Below are 21164 nucleotides of genomic sequence, written 5' to 3' on the forward strand. Positions count from 1 at the left end.
AACTCGATCTCGACAGGCATCCTGGGCGAGGGTCATCGTTGACTTCTTCTCGGCCATCCCGGAACCTTTTTAACCACTTGTTCACGGTTGGTTCCTTCAGAGAATTGTCTCCGTAAACCTGTTTCAAACACTCAAAAATCTCACGGCCATTCTTGCCTAGCTTTGCAAGAAACTTGATGTTGACGCGCTGTTCCTCAATCAGAGAGAGCTCCATGCCGACGGCAGGTAAAAAAGGGTAACTGTCAACAAGCTGCTGCACACTCCCACCTTCACGCAGAGTGCTCTGACTCGAACTGAGCATTGATGGGATTGATTACAGCAGTAGTCCCACCTGGCGGTGACTGCAACCTGTAACATAAAGACATTATTCACCTTTTATACTTATTTTCTGAACAAACCTTGTTAACAATTATTTCAGTCTGCCCAACTTGTATTTTGCCTAGATTCCCTTTTGGAAAATCTGGAGATTCCTTCTTTTCACACTAAATGTAAAATTTGAGCCATCATTATACCACCACCTTCATGATTATGCAACTTCCAATAGCTTAATAGGAGTGTGATATACATTCTAGAACAAAGTTGAAAGAAAATGTAGTGTGCCTACTGTCAATCCATCTGTTTCCCAAATTACAAAAGAATAACAATTATGTTTTAAACTTGTTACTAGTTGCTCTATTTAGTACGGTATATTCACTTTGTTATGTGTAAACAAATAAAAACAGATGATAGGAAATTTATTCTCTTGAACAAAACCTGATAAAAACACTGTTTTTTGGAATCTGGGCTGTCTTCTTCAGACAGGAGAAAGAAAATGTCTTTTGGAAATAGGGGTATTCAGAGACTGGGAAGGGAGAAACACAAGACAGCAGGTTGATTGATACAGCGAGTCAGCCCAAGAAGATGATCAACAATACGCGGCCAGTAAGAGAAGAATTTTAAAAATCTCAGATGTTGTACACCATAGATATAGATGAACAGTAACTGTAGTAAAGATAACAAGCAGAGAATTGAAGAAAGGATAAAAAGAAAATAAGAGGCAAAAAGGGTAAATAGGTATATAAGTAAATCAGAAGGATATGTAAACAAAGGCAGAAATGAAGGCAAATAGCAACAACAGAAAAGAAAGTAAATCGTCATCAAGTGACTACTTGAATGAAATAGAGCAAACATATTCTTAGGGGCAAATTCCCATGTGTAAAGTAATGTTGTAATGAGGAAGACTAAAAGAAGCCATGTGGTGAAGCTAAATGTTTATTTTTGTCTCATGTGGAATGTTTGATTGTTTTAGGTGACTAGATATATTAACGCATGGAGCTCACTGTGAACCATTTAGAGGTAGTTAAGTTTTGTCCTTCATTTATTCACACATTGTGTTTTTTTAAATTCCATCATGAAAGGAGAGTCATTAGAAATGTGATACGGATTAGCTTACACCTTAATGTGCAGAAACACCCACCGCAGACAAAAATACACTAACAGCTGATTATGAAAATGTTAATCTACTACATGGTTAATTATGGAAATTATGTCTGAATTACATATAAGGAAAATCAACCTGAAAAAAAGTAAAATTACAAGAAGGCCATTACTTATCACCAGGGGGTGAAATTCTAAGTACTACCAATAAAAACATAAAAGTAGAGACAACCTTTCGCTACTGTCAAAATTGTTGCTTCCTCAATTGGGAAGGAAAGAGGGTTTGAGTGGAAAGTTTAGAATGGAGAGGTGGATACCTAGACTCAAGGTTGCCTGGGACCGATCTTCTATGTGGACAAGGGGAGAATTGTTTTTTAATTTTTTAAATTGGTTTATACTTTTGTGTTTGTCATATTTTTTAATTGAATTGATGGGTAATACTTGTGAATTGAGTTGAGTTATTCTATGGAAGCTACTATATCAGTGTCACTCTGGATCCAAATTGTCAAAATATCATTACTATGTTGACACCATCTAGTGATCTGACTTCTTGGAGTTGAGTAGGACTATCTCTAAGTGACCCACAGACAGATTCCAGTAAGAGGGCTCCACCCTGAATCATTTGGCTATCTCTTACTTGTTTTTATGTTTGTCTTTCAAAAATGAAATAGTCATCAGAAAATATGATACTGATTTAGGTTAGCTGAAGAAGGTAATTACTTTGCTATCCAGGAGAGGCTGGTTGAGGAAATGCTAAGCAGCAAATAGACCAAACATTTAATGTTTGTTTTAGATTTCCTTAGTACATAAATTTATTCTGGTACCACTGAATGAAATGAAGTTTTCTTTATTCTTAATGGGAGTGGTTTTAATTTTTCAGCTTGTTGTCAATGATTTTATATTTCTCCTTATTTGTTTTACAATACAAGCATTAATCAGTACATAATTTCACTAGAGAAATTGAAAACTAGCTTTTGTTATTTAGTCATGCTAGTATATCCCAATCTGAGAAATAAATGGGTGTAAGTTCAGTTTCCACAATCTCAGCTTAGACTGTATTGGAGTAAGACCCATACATTGCTTTATTTGTGTTTAAAAGGCACCAGTCATGGTCTTGCACAGGGCTAATTTAGGTAGTGTTACATGGACATGGACCCATTTAACACTGCCTAAATTAGCCGTCTGCTAGAGCATGACTAGCATATTTCACCCATGAATGAATCATTGTATGAATCTGACAAATAAGGTCTGAAGTTGAAATTGAACTTTCCCATTTACCTCTCAGGCAAGGATATCTAACATCCTTTACTGACAATCATGTTAGGAAATGGTAGATTGCTACTTACAATATAGAGGAGATGTTGAATTGCAGACAGGTACAACGGAAAGACAGCTATACATTTGAGCTTTTGGCAAAAAGGCCTTCTTCTAAAATAGAAACACACACACATGCACAAGCACACAAGTACAACTCACAGACTTACGACTATTGCCTCTGGCCACTGAGTCTGAGTCTGGCCTCAACGGCCAGAGACAGTGGCCATATGTTTGTGAATTGTGCATATGTGTTTGTTTTTTCTACTTTAGAATCAACCTTTTTTGTCAAAAGCTCAAAGGTCTTTTTGTTGTGCCTGCCTTCATCTCAGTGCCTCCTCTATATGGTGAGCAACAGTCAATCCTTTTAGTAATAGTGTCGTTATTCTTTCCTGGATTTCCCATCCTATACTGAAATATTTTTTCCTTATTTTGTCAAAAACAACAATCTCATTTACACAATTACTGTTATAATTATAAGAAAGACCTCAACTTACCTTACTTTGTATACATGACAAAGTTTTACTTAGCAGATAAACAATTTTCACTGACTTAATTTTTAATTACATGATACAGAGAAATAGGTTATTTCTGTTTTGCTAAAACTGATAGATAGTATTGATATTCTGTCAGCAAACAAGCAACATGCATGTTTAACCTCCATTGGTGTCACAACATACAATATTTTCATATTTTGTTGGAAGAACATGAAGCTGCCAACTCTTTTCACAATGAACAGAGATTTAATGACATCAAAGGTACTTGCCACCAGTCTCCAATATATAAAAACAATAAATTTAGTTATGTTGCCCATCAGGCCTTTTTTAAAAATAACCATTAATTTTCATGTTTTGTCCATATTAATAAAGACACAGCTGAAACTTACGTTTCTAGTAATAGAACATAGCAAGTGCTAAGTCAGCATATACACAGTGCTTATAAGTCATGTATTTAATTATTAAAATGGATTGCATGTGTTGGAATGCCAGGCAGTGAAGACCCAGTACAATTATTTCTCTGAGAGTGCACACATGAAGCGGGTGATTTCCACGAATTGCTGAGATGCAATCCTTTGTCTCAGTTTTGTGCCAATACTTTGGAAGTATGTTACTGTATAGACTATACATAAATGTTACAGAATGTCATTTGGGGATTTCTGGAGCAGAGGACGCTATAACATCGTCACTGTTTCTTTAAAATCAACAGATCTGTTTTCTCAGAAATTAAAATGAAAAACATGAACATTGTTGTAGTTTGGGTTTGCACACTGATGTAGTAATAATATGCCATGTGACAAAAGGAACATTTGGAGAAAGAATTTTCCAAAAGCCAGGAGTGCTTGTACTAAGACAGGAGGACTGATCCTGCACTTGTAGATGACATCCATATACAGGAAATATTAAGAGGAGTTTAAAGAAGTTAGCAATGCAATGTTGAAGACAATCTTTTAAAATCTAGAGAGTTAGGAATAGTAGGGGGAGTATTTGTCAAGTAAGACACAGGGAAAAAAAGAAACATGAAAAAAAGAAGCATTGCAGTGGATCGAATTAAGCAGCAAGTAACGCAAAATTCTGAGAAGTGTGCTTCTTTCACTTGTCTGCTTTACTGCTGTAGGAACTCATGAGCATTAAGAGCTCAGCTGCCACAAGTGGAGGAAGCAGTCTTTTCACAGAAGTATAGTTAGTGGATTCTGTTTTTGGGAGAAGTAAATCAGATCTTCCAACTAGTGTGCCCCCTACATTTATGTGTCTTCTGTGCCATACAGGGAAGCATGTATGTTGAAGTTTATACGTATTTGCAGAGTCTTCCTATATAAATACTTTATCTGAGTGTATTATTATATTTGTAATTAAAAAATGAATACTTTTTAGATATGTCAAAGCAGAGGTTGGATGTAAGGCAGTCTTACAAAAGAATGAAAGAGCAAGAAGAAGCTGTATGTACGTCATGTGGGGGGTGAAAGAATGTATAATCTCCACAGTAATTTAAAATGACACAACAAAGATTATAATACAATGGTGAACATCCACACTCACACATAAACAATATGTTAAAGTATGTGCGTTTTTGTGCATAATCATGTGATATAAAACTTTAGTAGATCTGGAAAGAAAATTTGTAGTAAATGTGTGCTTAAAAGTTGGTTTCCCACTCCGAATTTTATGGTTTTCTCAATAATAATACCAGATGATTTTAGTAAATAGGAACAAGCAGCAGAAAACGATCTCTGAGAAGATAAGGAACAAAAATGTGTTAATCTATTCTAAGGCAGGAACACCCTCTTGTAGGTGGAGATAAAAAAATATTTTAACAGTGATCCTGGTATCAGCATCAGGCAGGTGGCCTGCCAACACATGGCGAGCTGTACAACTGTGTGGAATGTTCTCCATTACAACTGCCACCATCCATATCCTCTGTGAGAGATGGTATCATCGACCTTCACAACATTTGCCCATGTGCTGCCAAGAGTCTCCACAATAAATTGGCAGCAAACTGTCGACATTAGTTCAACCTCAGTGTGGGGACTGTTGGCAACCACTCTGTGGGACCAGTTATCATTCCACAATGCCTCACAGGTGAGGCATATCTGCACTTCCTGGGGTGCCACTGCCTCCCCTGTTGTGAGACATGCATTTTTCGTTACTAAGGCTAGTGTGCCTGGTATTTCATGTTGCTCCAGCTCACTGCCATCTCAAATGTGGAGCTCAAATGTTCCCGACATGTCTTGCATCTTCTTATGTGAGCTTTCAGTCATTGAAACCTACACCGTCAAAGATCTTTTATCGTCACCTTAAAGTGGTTGTACCTCCCTCGGAATGCATTTCTGGCCATACGTCCATATGACATGTCTTGCTTCTTATCCTCTCAGGAATTGTTTCCTGTAGTTTGTCCCCATTTAGCAAAGTTACCTCGTATACTTTTCTGAGATAGGATATACTATTAATTGTGTATTGCCTTTCTGAAGATTTGAATTAAGTACAGTGGGTTCAAGTCCACATTGCTCAAGTGTATAGGAGCATGCAGTGGTTTAATTTATAATGCTCATAAAGTATTTTATGTCATAGAGTTATTAGTTTGTAGATGTGTTTGAGGTGTACAGCGATTTTATGAATGTGCAAACAGCAACACAGTAAATGTAGAACAACTAGTTTGGAACCCAAAACTGCATAATTACATTGAAAATACAAATCTGATACCTTCAGGAATCTTTGAGACAAGTTGGTAATTGAATTACAAGTACTTGACACAATGGTATACTGTGAAGTAAAGTGCGTGTGTGAATGAGGTAAGACAACTGGTGCAATAGCACTGATTGCAAATAAAATTTATGTGTCTAGGAATAAAATATAGCAATTACCGAGTCAGAAAATCCACAGTACTTATAAGTCATGGGTTTAGTTATTAAAATGGATGGCACAGGTGGGAAAGCAAGGCAGTGAAGACTCAAAACAGTAACTCCTCTGAGACTGCACACATGAAGTGAGTGATTTCTGTTTATTATCGAGCTGGTATGCCCTGTCTCAGTTGAGTAGTTGTCTGCCAACTGTATTTCCAAACCTTCCTTCACCACTGAATCCCAGAAGGATGAGGCTGTGTCCAGTAACTTGACTTTCACGTAAGACACGGAATTCAGTGGAAATCAGTGTTCAGCCACTGTAGATTTGGTGGGCTGCAGAAGGCAGGTGAGTCAGTGGTGTTCAAGGTGCTGCTCTTGTACTATTCTTGGAAACCACTACTTTCTCATGTGCACTCGCAAAGAAATTATTTTTCTAAATCTTTGCTGCTTGTCATTGCAACACATGCTGTTTATTTTCATATTTAAGAACCTAGTTTGTAAGCACTGCAGATTTGCTTATTTGGCATTTGCTACATTTTATTCTTAGACGCATAAGTTTTATTTGTGACTGGTGTTGTTGTTATAACTGTCTTCTCTATGACACATGTGCATTTTACTACACAGTATATCATTGTGCAAAGTGGTTTTAATTCAGTCACCAACTTATCTTGAATATGGCTGTACTGTTAACAGCATAAATATTGGAAGGTGAAATATTTCTGTCTTGGATGCACACCTGATACAGGATCGAATATGTAAATAGATTATTTGTGTCTTCAGTGTGTCAAAAATATGTAAAGTGCAACAGATGCTTCATGCTGCATATTAAATTCGAGGAAGCAACATTACCCCAGGATCATGGAGGCCAGGTGTTTGAAATTCCGTTTTTGCTGTTCAGTTGAAACAACTTGGGGTTCCAAATGAAATACAATGAAAGATCCACCTGCAAAAAAACTGTCCCATTATGAGCACTACTGCAAAGCCTCCTGCTACAGTTTTAACTACAGTATTTTCAAAAATTGTCGGTGTTGATCTTTGTTTACATTTCCTGCCATGCCCTCTCCTGCTGTCTTTTCTTTGGCAAACAGTTTGGGTGGTGCTTCGATGATGGATGAAGGAATTTGTTGGCCCAAATGCTTATAACTCTTTTGCCTTTGTGTGTACATCTGTGAACAGATGTTATTTCAAGAGGAGATGCTGTTCATTTTTATTTCCTGAGAAGAGTTATGTGTCAGTGTGATGTGGAGTGGAGTCAGGCTGCTGAAAAATTTTAGACCAGACCAAATAAATAAAAAGGACTGTGGCAAACTGCTAAAGGGGGGGGGGGGGGATAGTTTTTTTCAATATTTGTTTTTGTTGATTAGCTACTTTGTCTCTCATATCAGATGGTGATCATTGTATACTTTAAATCATTTATTACTGATTAGACACACAATTTCATTCATGGAATCTTTTGAGATTTCTCTTTAGTTGGAAAGCATTCCTTTGGAAAGTCATTCATCTTTTAAAAGAAACAAATATTCAGTGCTGTTTAACAAAAATAGAGATCACACCCTTAGAAGCATATTTGAATAATATTTTTGTATAAAATGTGTATAGCAAAGATGCATATTTAATGAATACAATATATGTACTCATATTACACCAAAAACAGACAACATGTGGCGTGTCGGTGCATTATGGCTTTGCAGGACGGAGAGATGTTTCAACAGTCCATCCAGGCTCAGGAGCACCAAAAATACCACATCCTGGATATTCTTCTAGTCATCATGGTTCAATCCCGAAAACTGGTGGGATGTCAGGAGATGGTCAAGAAGCAGATGCTGACGGTAGTGGTGCTGGACATGATTATATACAGGAGGATTCATACGATGCAGTCCAGTTACCAGTTGGCGATGAGACGCTGCCGTGGAGGAAACCCAGGCGTAAGCAGCTTTTTCCCGTGCACCCATCACAAACCACAGTTCCCTGGACACAGGAGAAAATACAGCTAAAAAGAACTGCTCAGCACCGGAGGAGTATTGATAAAGAGCATCTTGAGGAAGTACAGTTGAAAACTGTCAGTTGGGGGGTACAGCTTAAAAAGAAAGTTCGGCAGGATATAGATATTAGAAGTGAAAGACCTGAAGAACAATATAGCAGGACTGACACTGATGATTCGCTGTACGGTGTTATGGACAAGACAACGGGAATAGAGCAGATAGCCACAGAAGAAGATTCAACAATTTTACATTTGGACCAAAGGAAAGAAACACTTGAAGAAAGACAAAAGACACCACATTTGCCAAAGAAAGAGGATCAAAGAAGGAAGCACATAAAAAAAGATAGCAGAATAACAGTGACAGAAGAAGATGATGTGACACTATTAGGAGTGCAACAAGAGAGAGAAAGGACAGAAAGATTCTTTCGAAAAGGAAAACCTTCAGACAAGACATTGCCAGCAGACATGTTGGATGATAATGATACAAAAAGGAGTCCACTAGTGACAGACTTGACAAAAGATGATAAAAATGCAGAAAAATCAACAGTACCATGGAGAACCAAGAAACCAGAAAGCTTGAAAGGATATACACATGATGTGCACCAGAAAGTTGACATTGTTCCTGAAGAGGCATCACTTGAACCAAAGCCTGAGGCACCAGTACAAGAGCAGGTATCACATTTACCATGGGTACGAGGAAAGAAACCTAAACAACCTGATCAGGAGAAAGAGAAGATAATGTTGAAACCAGTGAAAAAGGATATTCCAGAGAAGAGAGACGAAAAGGAAGTAGTACAGTTGAAGCCTGTACAGAGACATAAACCAACAGCAGAAGTAGAAGACAAAATAATGTTGAAACCTGTGAAGAAGGACACAAAGGAAGTATTCAAAGAAGAGGAATCTCTTCCAAGGGAAGTGCCTAAAGGAGACACAACTGTAGAAAAACCAAAAGAAGTCAAAAGTATAAAGAAACCAGAAAGTCTGAAAGAGGCTCCATGTGATGTGGAAGAGAAAGCAGACATAGTTCCAGAAGGAGTGTCTGTTGAGGAAAAGCCTGAGGTACCAGAGGAAGATCAGGTATCGCGCTTACCGTGGGTACGAGGAAAGAAGCCTAAACAACCTGTTCAGGAGAAAGAGGAAATTACTTTGAAACCAGTGAAGAAGGGTATTCCAGAGAAGATAGAAGAAAAGGAAATAGTACAGTTGAAGCCTGTACAGAGACATAAACCAACAGCAGCAGAAGAGGATGAAAAAATGCTGAAACCTGTGAAGAAGGACACAAAGGAAATAAGCAAAGAAGAGGAATCTCTTCCAAGGGAAGTGCCTAAGGGAGAGACAACTGAAGAAAAACCAAAAGAGATCAAAAGCATAAAGAAACCAGAGAGTCTGAAAGTGGTTCCACGTGATGTGGAAGAGAAAGCAGACATAGTTCCAGAAGGAGTCTCTGTTGAGGAAAAGCCTGAGGTACCAGAGGAAGATCAGGTATCGCGCTTACCGTGGGCACGAGGAAAGAAGCCTAAACAACCTGTTCAGGAGAAAGAGGAAATTACTTTGAAACCAGTGAAGAAAGGTATTCCAGAGAAGACAGAAGAAAGAGAAATTGTACAGTTGAAGCCTGTAGAGAAACAGAAACCAATGGCAGAAGAAAAAGACAAAATAATGCTGAAACCTGTGAAGAAGGATGAAAAAGAAATAACAAAAGGAGAGGAAACTCTTCCAAGGGAAGTGCCTAAAGGAGACATAATTCCAAAAAAACCAAAAGAGATCGAAATTGTAAAGAAGCCAAAGAGTATGACAGAGGTACCACGTGATATGGAAGAGGAAGCAGACATTGCTCCAGAAGGAGTGTCAATTCCAGAAAAGCCTGAAGCACCAGAGCAAGAGGAGGTGTCGCGTGTACCATGGGTACGAGGAAAGAAACCTAAACAACTGGTTCAGCAGAAAGAAGAGATCACTTTGAAACCAGTGAAGAAGGATATTCCAGAGAAGATAGAAGAAAAGGAAATAGTACAGTTGAAGCCTGTACAGAGACATAAACCAACAGCAGAAGAAGAAGATAAGATAGTGCTGAAACCTGTGAAGAAGGAGACACAGGAAGTAATTAGAAAAGAGGAGTCTACCGAAATGGAGGTGACTGAAGAAGATACAACTGTAGAAAAATCAAAAGAGATAAAGAGAGTCAAAAAACCAAAGAGCTTGAAAGAGGCACCACAGGATGCGGAAGAGAAACCAGAGATGGTTCCAGAAAGACTACCTGCTAAGGAAAAGCCTGAGGCACCAGAACAAGATCAGGTATCGCATTTACCATGGGTACGAGGAAAGAAACCTAAACAACCTGAACAGGAGAAAGAAGAGATTACTTTGAAGCCAGTGAAGAAGGATATTCCAGAGAAGATAGAAGAAAAGGAAATAGTACAGTTGAAGCCTGTACAGAGACATAAACCAACAGCAGAAGAAGAAGATAAAATAGTGCTGAAACCTGTGAAGAAGGAGACACAGGAAGTAATTAGAAAAGAGGAGTCTACCGAAATGGAGGTGACTGAAGAAGATACAACTGTAGAAAAATCAAAAGAGATAAAGAGAGTCAAAAAACCAAAGAGCTTGAAAGAGGCACCACAGGATGCGGAAGAGAAACCAGAGATGGTTCCAGAAAGACTACCTGCTAAGGAAAAGCCTGAGGCACCAGAACAAGATCAGGTATCGCATTTACCATGGGTACGAGGAAAGAAACCTAAACAACCTGAACAGGAGAAAGAAGAGATTACTTTGAAGCCAGTGAAGAAGGATATTCCAGAGAAGATAGAAGAAAAGGAAATAGTACAGTTGAAGCCTGTACAGAGACATAAACCAACAGCAGAAGAAGAAGATAAAATAGTGCTGAAACCTGTGAAGAAGGAGACACAGGAAGTAATTAGAAAAGAGGAGTCTACCGAAATGGAGGTGACTGAAGAAGATACAACTGTAGAAAAATCAAAAGAGATAAAGAGAGTCAAAAAACCAAAGAGCTTGAAAGAGGCACCACAGGATGTGGAAGAGAAACCAGAGATGGTTCCAGAAAGACTACCTGCTAAGGAAAAGCCTGAGGCACCAGAACAAGATCAGGTATCGCATTTACCATGGGTACGAGGAAAGAAACCTAAACAACCTGAACAGGAGAAAGAAGAGATTACTTTGAAGCCAGTGAAGAAGGATATTCCAGAGAAGATAGAAGAAAAGGAAATAGTACAGTTGAAGCCTGTACAGAGACATAAACCAACAGCAGAAGAAGAGGATAAAATAGTGCTGAAACATGTGAAGAAGGAGACACAGGAAGTAATTAGAAAAGAGGAGTCTCTTGCAATGGAGGTGACTGAAGAAGATACAATTGTAGAAAAATCAAAAGAGATAAAGAAAGTCAAGAAACCCGAGAGCTTGAAAGAGATGCCACATGATGTGGAAGAGAAACCAGAGATGGTTCCAGAAAGATTATCTGTTGAGGAAAAACCTGAGGCACCAGAGCAAGATGAGGTATCACATTTACCATGGGTACGAGGAAAGAAACCTAAACAACCTGTTCAGGAGAAAGAAGACATTACTTTGAAGCCAGTGAAGAAGGATATTCCAGAGAAGATAGAAGAAAAGGAGACAGTTCAGTTGAAGCCTGTACAGAGATATAAACCAACAGCAGCAGAAGAGGATGAGATAATGCTGAAACCTGTGAAGAAGGACACAAAGGTAATAAGCAATGAAGAGGAATCTCTTCCAAGGGAAGTGCCTAAAGAAGACACAACTGTAGAAAAACCAAAACAGCTCAAAAGTATAAAGAAACCAGAGAGTCAGAAAGAGGTTCCACGTGATGTGGAAGAGAAAGTAGACATAGTTCCAGAAGGAGTGTCTGTTGAGGAAAAGCCTGAGGTACCAGTGGAAGATCAGGTATCGCGCTTACCGTGGGCACGAGGAAAGAAACCTAAACAACCTGTTCAGGAGAAAGAGAAAATTACTTTGAAACCAGTCAAGAAAGATATTCCAGAGAAGATAGAAGAAAGAGAAATTGTACAATTGAAGCCTGTAGAGAAACAGAAACCAATGACAGAAGAAAAAGACAAAATAGGGCTAAAACCTGTGAAGAAGGATGAAAAGAAAATAACAAAAGAAGAGGAAACTCTTCCAAGGGAAGTGCCTAAAGAAGACATAATTCCAGAAAAACCAAAAGAGATTGAAATTGTAAAGAAGCCAAAGAGTATGACAGAGGTACCACGTGATGTGGAAGAGGAAGCAGACATTGCCCCAGAAGGAGTGTCAGTTCCGGAAAAGCCTGAAGCACCAGAACAAGTAGAGGTATCGCGTGTACCATGGGTACGAGGAAAGAAACCTAAACAACCGGTTCAGCAGAAAGAAGAGATCACTTTGAAACCAGTGAAGAAGGATATTCCAGAGAAGACTGAAGAAAAGGAAATAGTACAGTTGAAACCTGTACAGAGGCATAAACCAACAGCAGAAGAAGAGGATAAAATAGTGCTGAAACCTGTGAAGAAGGAGACACAGGAAGTAATTAGAAAAGAGGAGTCTACCGAAATGGAGGTGACTGAAGAAGATACAACTGTAGAAAAATCAAATGAGATAAAGAGAGTCAAAAAACCAAAGAGCTTGAAAGAGGCACCACAGGATGCGGAAGAGAAACCAGAGATGGTTCCAGAAAGACTATCTGTTGAGGAAAAGCCTGAGGCACCAGAGCAAGATCAGGTATCGCATTTACCATGGGTACGAGGAAAGAAACCTAAACAACCTGTTCAGGAGAAAGAAGAGATTACTTTGAAGCCAGTGAAGAAGGATATTCCACAGAAGACAGAAGAAACAGAAACTGTACAGTTGAAACCTGTACAGAGACATATACCAAAAGCAGAAGAAGAAGACAAGTTAGTGCTGAAACCTGTGAAGAAAGACACAAAAGAAGTATTCAAAGAAGAGGAATATCAACCAAGGGAGTTGGCTAAAGAAGACACAACTGCAGAAAAACCAAAAGAGACCAAGAAAGTAAAGAAACCAGAGAGCTTAAAAGAGACTCCACATGATATGGAAGAAAAAGCTGACATTGTTCCAGAGAAAGTATCTGATGAGGAAAAGCCTGAGGCACCAGATCAAGATCAGGTATCTCATGTACCATGGGTACGAGGAAAGAAACCTAAACAACCTGTTCAGCAGAAAGAAGAGATCACTTTGAAACCAGTGAAAAAGGATATCCCAGAGAAGGCAGAAGAAAAGGAAATAGTACAGTTGAAACCTGTACAGAGACATAAACCAACAGCAGAAGAAGAGGATAAAATAGTGCTAAAACCTGTGAAGAAGGAGACACAGGAAGTAATTAGAAAAGAGGAGTCTCTTGCAATGGAAGTGACTGAAGAAGATGCAATTGTAGAAAAATCAAAAGAGATAAAGAAAGTCAAGAAACCCAAGAGCTTGAAAGAGACGCCACAAGATGTGGAAGAGAAACCAGAGACGGTTCCAGAAAGACTATCTGTTGAGGAAAAGCCTGAGGCACCAGAGCAAGATCAAGTATCGCATTTACCATGGGTACGAGGAAAGAAATCTAAACAACCTCTTCAGGAGAAAGAAGAGATTACTTTGAAGCCAGTGAAGAAGGATATTCCACAGAAGACGGAAGATACAGAAATTGTACAGTTGAAACCTGTACAGAGACATAAACCAAAAGCAGAAGAACAAGACAAGTTAGTGCTGAAACCTGTGAAGAAAGACACAAAGGAAGTATTCAAAGAAGAGGAATATCAACCAAGGGAGTTGGCTAAAGAAGACACAACTGCAGAAAAACCAAAAGAGACCAAGAAAGTAAAGAAACCAGAGAGCTTAAAAGAGACTCCACATGATATGGAAGAAAAAGCTGACATTGTTCCAGAGAAAGTATCTGATGAGGAAAAGCCTGAGGCACCAGATCAAGATCAGGTATCTCATGTACCATGGGTACGAGGAAAGAAACCTAAACAACCTGTTCAGCAGAAAGAAGAGATCACTTTGAAACCAGTGAAGAAGGATATCCCAGAGAAGGCAGAAGAAAAGGAAATAGTACAGTTGAAACCTGTACAGAGACATAAACCAACAGCAGAAGAAGAGGATAAAATAGTGCTGGAACTTGTGAAGAAGGAGACACAGGAAGTAATTAGAAAAGAGGAGTCTCTTGCAATGGAGGTGACTGAAGAAGATAAAATTGTTGAAAAATCAAAAGAGATCAAGAAAGTTAAGAAACCCAAGAGCTTGAAAGAGAGGTCACAAGATGTGGAAGAGAAACCAGAGATGGTTCCAGAAAGACTATCTGTTGAGGAAAAGCCTGAGGCACCAGAGCAAGATCAGGTATCGCATTTACCATGGGTACGAGGAAAGAAACCTAAACAACCTGTTCAGGAGAAAGAAGAGATTACTTTGAAGCCAGTGAAGAAGGATATTCCACAGAAGACAGAAGAAACAGAAACTGTACAGTTGAAACCTGTACAGAGACATATACCAAAAGCAGAAGAAGAAGACAAGTTAGTGCTGAAACCTGTGAAGAAAGACACAAAAGAAGTATTCAAAGAAGAGGAATATCAACCAAGGGAGTTGGCTAAAGAAGACACAACTGCAGAAAAACCAAAAGAGACCAAGAAAGTAAAGAAACCAGAGAGCTTAAAAGAGACTCCACATGATATGGAAGAAAAAGCTGACATTGTTCCAGAGAAAGTATCTGATGAGGAAAAGCCTGAGGCACCAGATCAAGATCAGGTATCTCATGTACCATGGGTACGAGGAAAGAAACCTAAACAACCTGTTCAGCAGAAAGAAGAGATCACTTTGAAACCAGTGAAAAAGGATATCCCAGAGAAGGCAGAAGAAAAGGAAATAGTACAGTTGAAACCTGTACAGAGACATAAACCAACAGCAGAAGAAGAGGATAAAATAGTGCTAAAACCTGTGAAGAAGGAGACACAGGAAGTAATTAGAAAAGAGGAGTCTCTTGCAATGGAAGTGACTGAAGAAGATGCAATTGTAGAAAAATCAAAAGAGATAAAGAAAGTCAAGAAACCCAAGAGCTTGAAAGAGACGCCACAAGATGTGGAAGAGAAACCAGAGACGGTTCCAGAAAGACTATCTGTTGAGGAAAAGCCTGAGGCACCAGAGCAAGATCAAGTATCGCATTTACCATGGGTACGAGGAAAGAAATCTAAACAACCTCTTCAGGAGAAAGAAGAGATTACTTTGAAGCCAGTGAAGAAGGATATTCCACAGAAGACGGAAGATACAGAAATTGTACAGTTGAAACCTGTACAGAGACATAAACCAAAAGCAGAAGAACAAGACAAGTTAGTGCTGAAACCTGTGAAGAAAGACACAAAGGAAGTATTCAAAGAAGAGGAATATCAACCAAGGGAGTTGGCTAAAGAAGACACAACTGCAGAAAAACCAAAAGAGACCAAGAAAGTAAAGAAACCAGAGAGCTTAAAAGAGACTCCACATGATATGGAAGAAAAAGCTGACATTGTTCCAGAGAAAGTATCTGATGAGGAAAAGCCTGAGGCACCAGATCAAGATCAGGTATCTCATGTACCATGGGTACGAGGAAAGAAACCTAAACAACCTGTTCAGCAGAAAGAAGAGATCACTTTGAAACCAGTGAAGAAGGATATCCCAGAGAAGGCAGAAGAAAAGGAAATAGTACAGTTGAAACCTGTACAGAGACATAAACCAACAGCAGAAGAAGAGGATAAAATAGTGCTGGAACTTGTGAAGAAGGAGACACAGGAAGTAATTAGAAAAGAGGAGTCTCTTGCAATGGAGGTGACTGAAGAAGATAAAATTGTTGAAAAATCAAAAGAGATCAAGAAAGTTAAGAAACCCAAGAGCTTGAAAGAGAGGTCACAAGATGTGGAAGAGAAACCAGAGATGGTTCCAGAAAGACTATCTGTTGAGGAAAAGCCTGAGGCACCAGAGAAAGATCAGGTATCACATTTACCATGGGTGCGAGGAAAGAAACCTAAACAACCTGAACAGGAGAAAGAAGAGATTTCATTGAAGCCGGTGAAGAAGGATATTCCAGAGAAGACAGAAGAAACAGAAATTGTACAATTGAAACCTGTACAGAGACATATACCAAAAGCAGAAGAAGAAGACAAGTTAGTGCTGAAACCTATGAAGAAGGACACAAAGGCAGTATTCAAAGAAGAGGAATCTCAACCAACGGAGTTGGCTGAAGAAGACTCAACTGCAGAAAAACCAAAAGAGACCAAGAAAGTAAAGAAACCAGAGAGCTTAAAAGAGACTCCACATGATATGGAAGAAAAAGCTGACATTGTTCCAGAGAAAGTATCTGATGAGGAAAAGCCTGAGGCACCAGATGAAGATCAGGTATCTCATGTACCATGGGTACGAGAAAAGAAACCTAAACAACCTGTTCAGCAGAAAGAAGAGATCACTTTGAAACCAGTGAAGAAGGATATCCCAGAGAAGACAGAAGAAAAGGAAATAGTACAGTTGAAACCTGTACAGAGACATAAACCAACAGCAGAAGAAGAGGATAAAATAGTTCTAAAACCTGTGAAGAAGGAGACACAGGAAGTAATTAGAAAAGAGGAGTCTCTCGCAATGGAGGTGACTGAAGAAGATACAATTGTAGAAAAATCAAAAGAGATAAAGAGAGTCAAGAAACCAAAGAGATTGAAAGAGGCACCACAGGATGTGGAAGAGAAACCAGAGATGGTTCCAGAAAGATCTGTTGAGGAAAAGCCTGAGGCACCAGAGAAAGATCAGGTATCGCATTTACCATGGGTTCGAGGAAAGAAACCTAAACAACCTGAACAGGAGAAAGAAGAGATTTCATTGAAGCCGGTGAAGAAGGATATTCCAGAGAAGACAGAAGAAAAGGAAATTGTACAGTTGAAACCTGTACAGAGACATAAACCAAAATCAGTAGAAGAAGACAAGTTAGTGCTGAAACCTGTGAAGAAGGACACAAAGGAAGTATTCAAAGAAGAGGAATCTCTTCCAAGGGAGTTGGCTAAAGAAGGCACAACTGCAGAAAAACCGAAAGAGACCAAGAAAGTAAAGAAACCAGAGAGCCTTAAGGACACTCTACATGATACGGAAGAGAAAGCCTACTCTGTTCCAGAAGGAGTATCTGTTGAGGAAAAGCCTGAGGCACCAGATCAAGATCAGGTATCGCAAGTACCATGGGTACGAGGAAAGAAGCCTAAACAACCTGTTCAGGAGAAAGAGGAGATTATTTTGAAACCAGTGAAGAAGGATATTCCAGTGGAGACAGAAGAAAGAGAAATTGTACAGTTGAAGCCTGTTGAGAAACCGAAGCCAACAGCCGAAGACTTGGAAAGAATTACCCTTAAACTTGAACCAGCAGTGGAGAAACAAAAACCATTAGAGAAACTTGTATCTGAAAGGGAAGTACCTTTAATTCCAAGTAATGAGGAATCTCCCTTACAAGATAGTAAGGAGATCACCAAAGTACCTTGGCGACGTGGAAAGAAACATGAGGCACCTGAACTGGAAAAGGAGGAAATTACTTTGAAACCTGTCAAAAAGAGTGTTCCTGAGAAAACCGATGATAGGAAAGAATTGCGATTGAAGCCTGTACCTAGAGAGAAACCATCAGTAGATGAGGTACAGGAAGTTATGCTAAAACCTGTGAAGAAGGACGAAAAAGAAGTAATTACAGAGAAACAGGGTGTAACTATAAAAGAAGTAGGAGAAAACCAAATAGGGGAAGAAAAAAATTTGCAGGAGCTGAAATCAGAAGAGTTGCCTAAGGATGACACTCCTACCAAAAAACCCAGTGTACCTTGGAGAAAAAAGAAACCAGTGCCTATGAAGGAGGCTCCACTTGATGTGGAGGAATTAACGGACACTGCTCCAGAAGTGTCTAAAGTTACCATGACTCCTGATATGCCTAAACTTGCAGATGCTCCAGATATTTTAAAGGAAGTTCTAGATGAGAAACCAATGCTACTTCCTGTAAGACTGATTGATGAACAAGATGAGATGATGAAAGATTTAGTATCTGTAGGTGAAATTGCCTTGGCAAAACCCAAAGCTGTGCACCCTTCAGATAAAGAGAAATTACTGTCTGAGAGCGTGCAGGTGGAAGCTACTACAGAAACTCTTGATTGGCACAAAGACATTAAGGTGGATACTTTTTCCAGAAAGAAAGTTCCTGAAGAATCCCGACCCACAATTCTTTCTGATAGTACACCATTAAGTGAATTGGAAATTGTGTCTCAGAAGCGGGTGACTGATAGCGTGTTGAAGATTCCAGAGGAACCCATTCAAGACGTGGAAAATCTTGATGTTCATCACACAGTCAGTCAGACAGTGGTACAAAAGACAGTCACAGAAGCCACTAAAAGTATTTCAAAAGCTGTACCCCCAAGATTTGTTAGAAAATTGACACCTGCCATGGTGGAACCAAACAAGAAAGCAACATTTATTTGTGAAGTTGAAGGAAAGCCTTTCCCTGAATTGACTTGGTTTGTTAATGAAAAACCGTTGCCTTTGTCAAATCGCATACAGACGTCAGTTCGTGAAAAAGTTGTGACACTTGAAATAAGGGATGTATTTAAAGAAGATGTTGGTATTTATTCCTGCCGTGCTTCAAATCCTGCTGGTGTGGCTACATCCGCAGCAAATTTGATCATTTTGGGTATGTGCACACATGTAAATTAGCATGCTCTGTCCCCTAACTACTGCATATGTTTTGTGGAGGCAAAATTTGGAAAGGAGTTGTGGATTTTTTTTTCTTAGTTTTTGATCTTATTGCTGCTTCTTCCTCCAGGTGGCATGCTGTTTGAACTTTTTTGACCATTAGATCTCATATTGTAGGAAAAAATTATTGTTATTGTGAATTGCATGTGACATAGGAAAGTGTTGAATAATGTAAGGTGCATATCATGTATTATCAGTGCCAGATGATACAGATATGGATATACATTCATATTTTAGAGTTTGAAACATTTTAATTTGCATGTTATTTACGTTTGTTGGCTGTAAAGATTGTTTTTTATTTTTTTTTTATTTTCGACTTTGTGTTTATTGTCGGCTTCATTTATATAAATAGCATGAAATTTCTGTGAAATCTTGGCACACTCAGATGCTTTAGGAACTTGTGTGAGACTCTTGGCTACTCTTTGGTGAACCCTCAGGCATAATGCCAGAATATTTATTCAGTAGCCCCTTAGCTTTGCTTTGCACAGGGAGCTAGCAGTTGAAGTCCTAATTTTTACTATTATCAATTAGAAATGTATCCTAGCTCAACTGTATGCAATGGCCAACAGTAAGTTTGCTTTTTTTTTACTTAGCTCTTTTAAGTTGTGTGTGAAAGGGCAAAAATTAGTTACTGTAATTGCATGAATTTCATTATTGAGTAACGTTCAACACTGCTTTGTAACTCATCAGTGTACAAATTGTGTACACTTATAATGGACTTTTGTGGGAAAAATTTGAAGATTTGTTCAGAATTTACTCTGAACTCCTTTATTATGGCAAGACTCTGTTGGGAAAATGTTTGTATTAGATGTTGGTACATAACACCATTTACACATTCATGTATATCTGCAGTTTTTGTTTTGCATGGTCGTGTGGAGCATATTTATCAACTTCACGTGTTTACCTTGAATTGACAAAAAGTTGAAATACTTATTGGTTCAAATTATCTGTTTCAAGCAGATTCTGATATATTAGTTTCTGCATATTTTATGACTTGCGATGACTATAACCTCTGTTCATGGATTTCTTGCTGCATCAAATTTATATATAAACTCAAGCTTTTGTCTCCTGTCACTCACAACAGAGGAAGTCACTGAACCTTGAATTTACATACAGATCTGACACAGCAAAATAATCTGTGAAACATTAATCCAAGATTTTGTGAGCTTTATTTATTATGTTTTCATTTAAACTGTTATGATATTTTTTATTTACTCTCAAGAAATTTTGAAATTTGTACAAGTATCAGTAGAAGTCACAGAACTTTATTTATGTATCATTAATAGACTGAGTATCACACATTCTAATGCTTACATGGTTCTCCACTCATAATTTATTAACACCCTACTGCATGAGTAAGTGTAATCTTTGCCCAGAAGCACTATAAAAGTTGAAGTTTGAAATGAGCAGAAGGTGCATCTGAGGAAGTCTTTTAATATATAACAGTGTGTCCTGCAATAATGATCGTTATATCACTCATCTGGATGATAATACAGATGCAGTATCTCAAATGTACATCGCAACTACCTGATAAAGAAAGTTAATATCGATGATTTTCCTTGATCCTGGATCCACACTAGCTTTGAGTTTCTTTTAATGTCACCGTGATGCCAGCAATTGTTAATTTTTATTTTCCATGCAATTGCATAATTTCGGGTTTAGGCCTTTTTCAGTTACTTGGATGCATTTTTTTAGCTGTCTGATCATAAAATATTTCTCATTATACATATTTTATAGTGAAAGAAGTATCAAATGTATCCAGCTGGACACAATAATGAGCAGTTGTGGGCATCATGAAATTATTAAAAAAAATTAGATGCATAGTACAGCTTGTAAATCCCAGTGACTGATTACTAATGTCAGTTAGTTTTTTGCATGCTAGTTTTACACAGTCAAGGTAGGTACAATTGAAAAGTATTTGCTATCAAATGATAAACATTTTAAAATAATTTAAAAGTGTTGGCTTTCAAATCATAAACATATATATAAAAAAAAGCTTAACCCGTAACCAGAAAATTTATGGACCCATATGACCAGCATGTGTGAGCATGACTGTGAAGGCACTGAAAGAGGATCAGTATATGTGGTTTTTGAATATAGTCATGCCAGAGAAGCAAAAAGTGAATTTCTGGTAACTGTCACGATTATATATAATTTTTTTTTTTTTTTTTTTCAACGTAGTACGAGTGACACGCTTTATATCTTAGCTCTAAATTATCTTCTTACAACTTCAACAATATTAGGAAAAGGATAGATTTATTACTCACTACAAAGAAGCCACGTTGAGTTGCAGACAGTTACAATGAAAAGACTGTTACACATTTAGCTTTCATTCAAAGCCTTCTTCAGAAAAAAACCACGTACACATTCACATAAGCAAGCACA

General features: G+C 38.3%; 1 protein-coding gene across 1 annotated transcript in view; it reads left to right on the top strand.

Annotated features, from left to right (window-relative positions):
* The window catches only part of LOC126481730 (titin), a 534189-nt gene that overhangs the window by 269292 nt on the left and 243733 nt on the right, over window positions 1–21164 (top strand). Inside the window, exon 75 of the mRNA XM_050105683.1 lies at window positions 7667–18717. Coding sequence (XP_049961640.1) covers window positions 7667–18717 — 11051 coding nt within the window. The remainder of the gene's footprint in view (window positions 1–7666; window positions 18718–21164) is intronic.

The sequence above is a fragment of the Schistocerca serialis genome, chromosome 5 (assembly GCF_023864345.2).
Source record: "Schistocerca serialis cubense isolate TAMUIC-IGC-003099 chromosome 5, iqSchSeri2.2, whole genome shotgun sequence".
NCBI classification, from domain to species: domain Eukaryota; kingdom Metazoa; phylum Arthropoda; class Insecta; order Orthoptera; family Acrididae; genus Schistocerca; species Schistocerca serialis.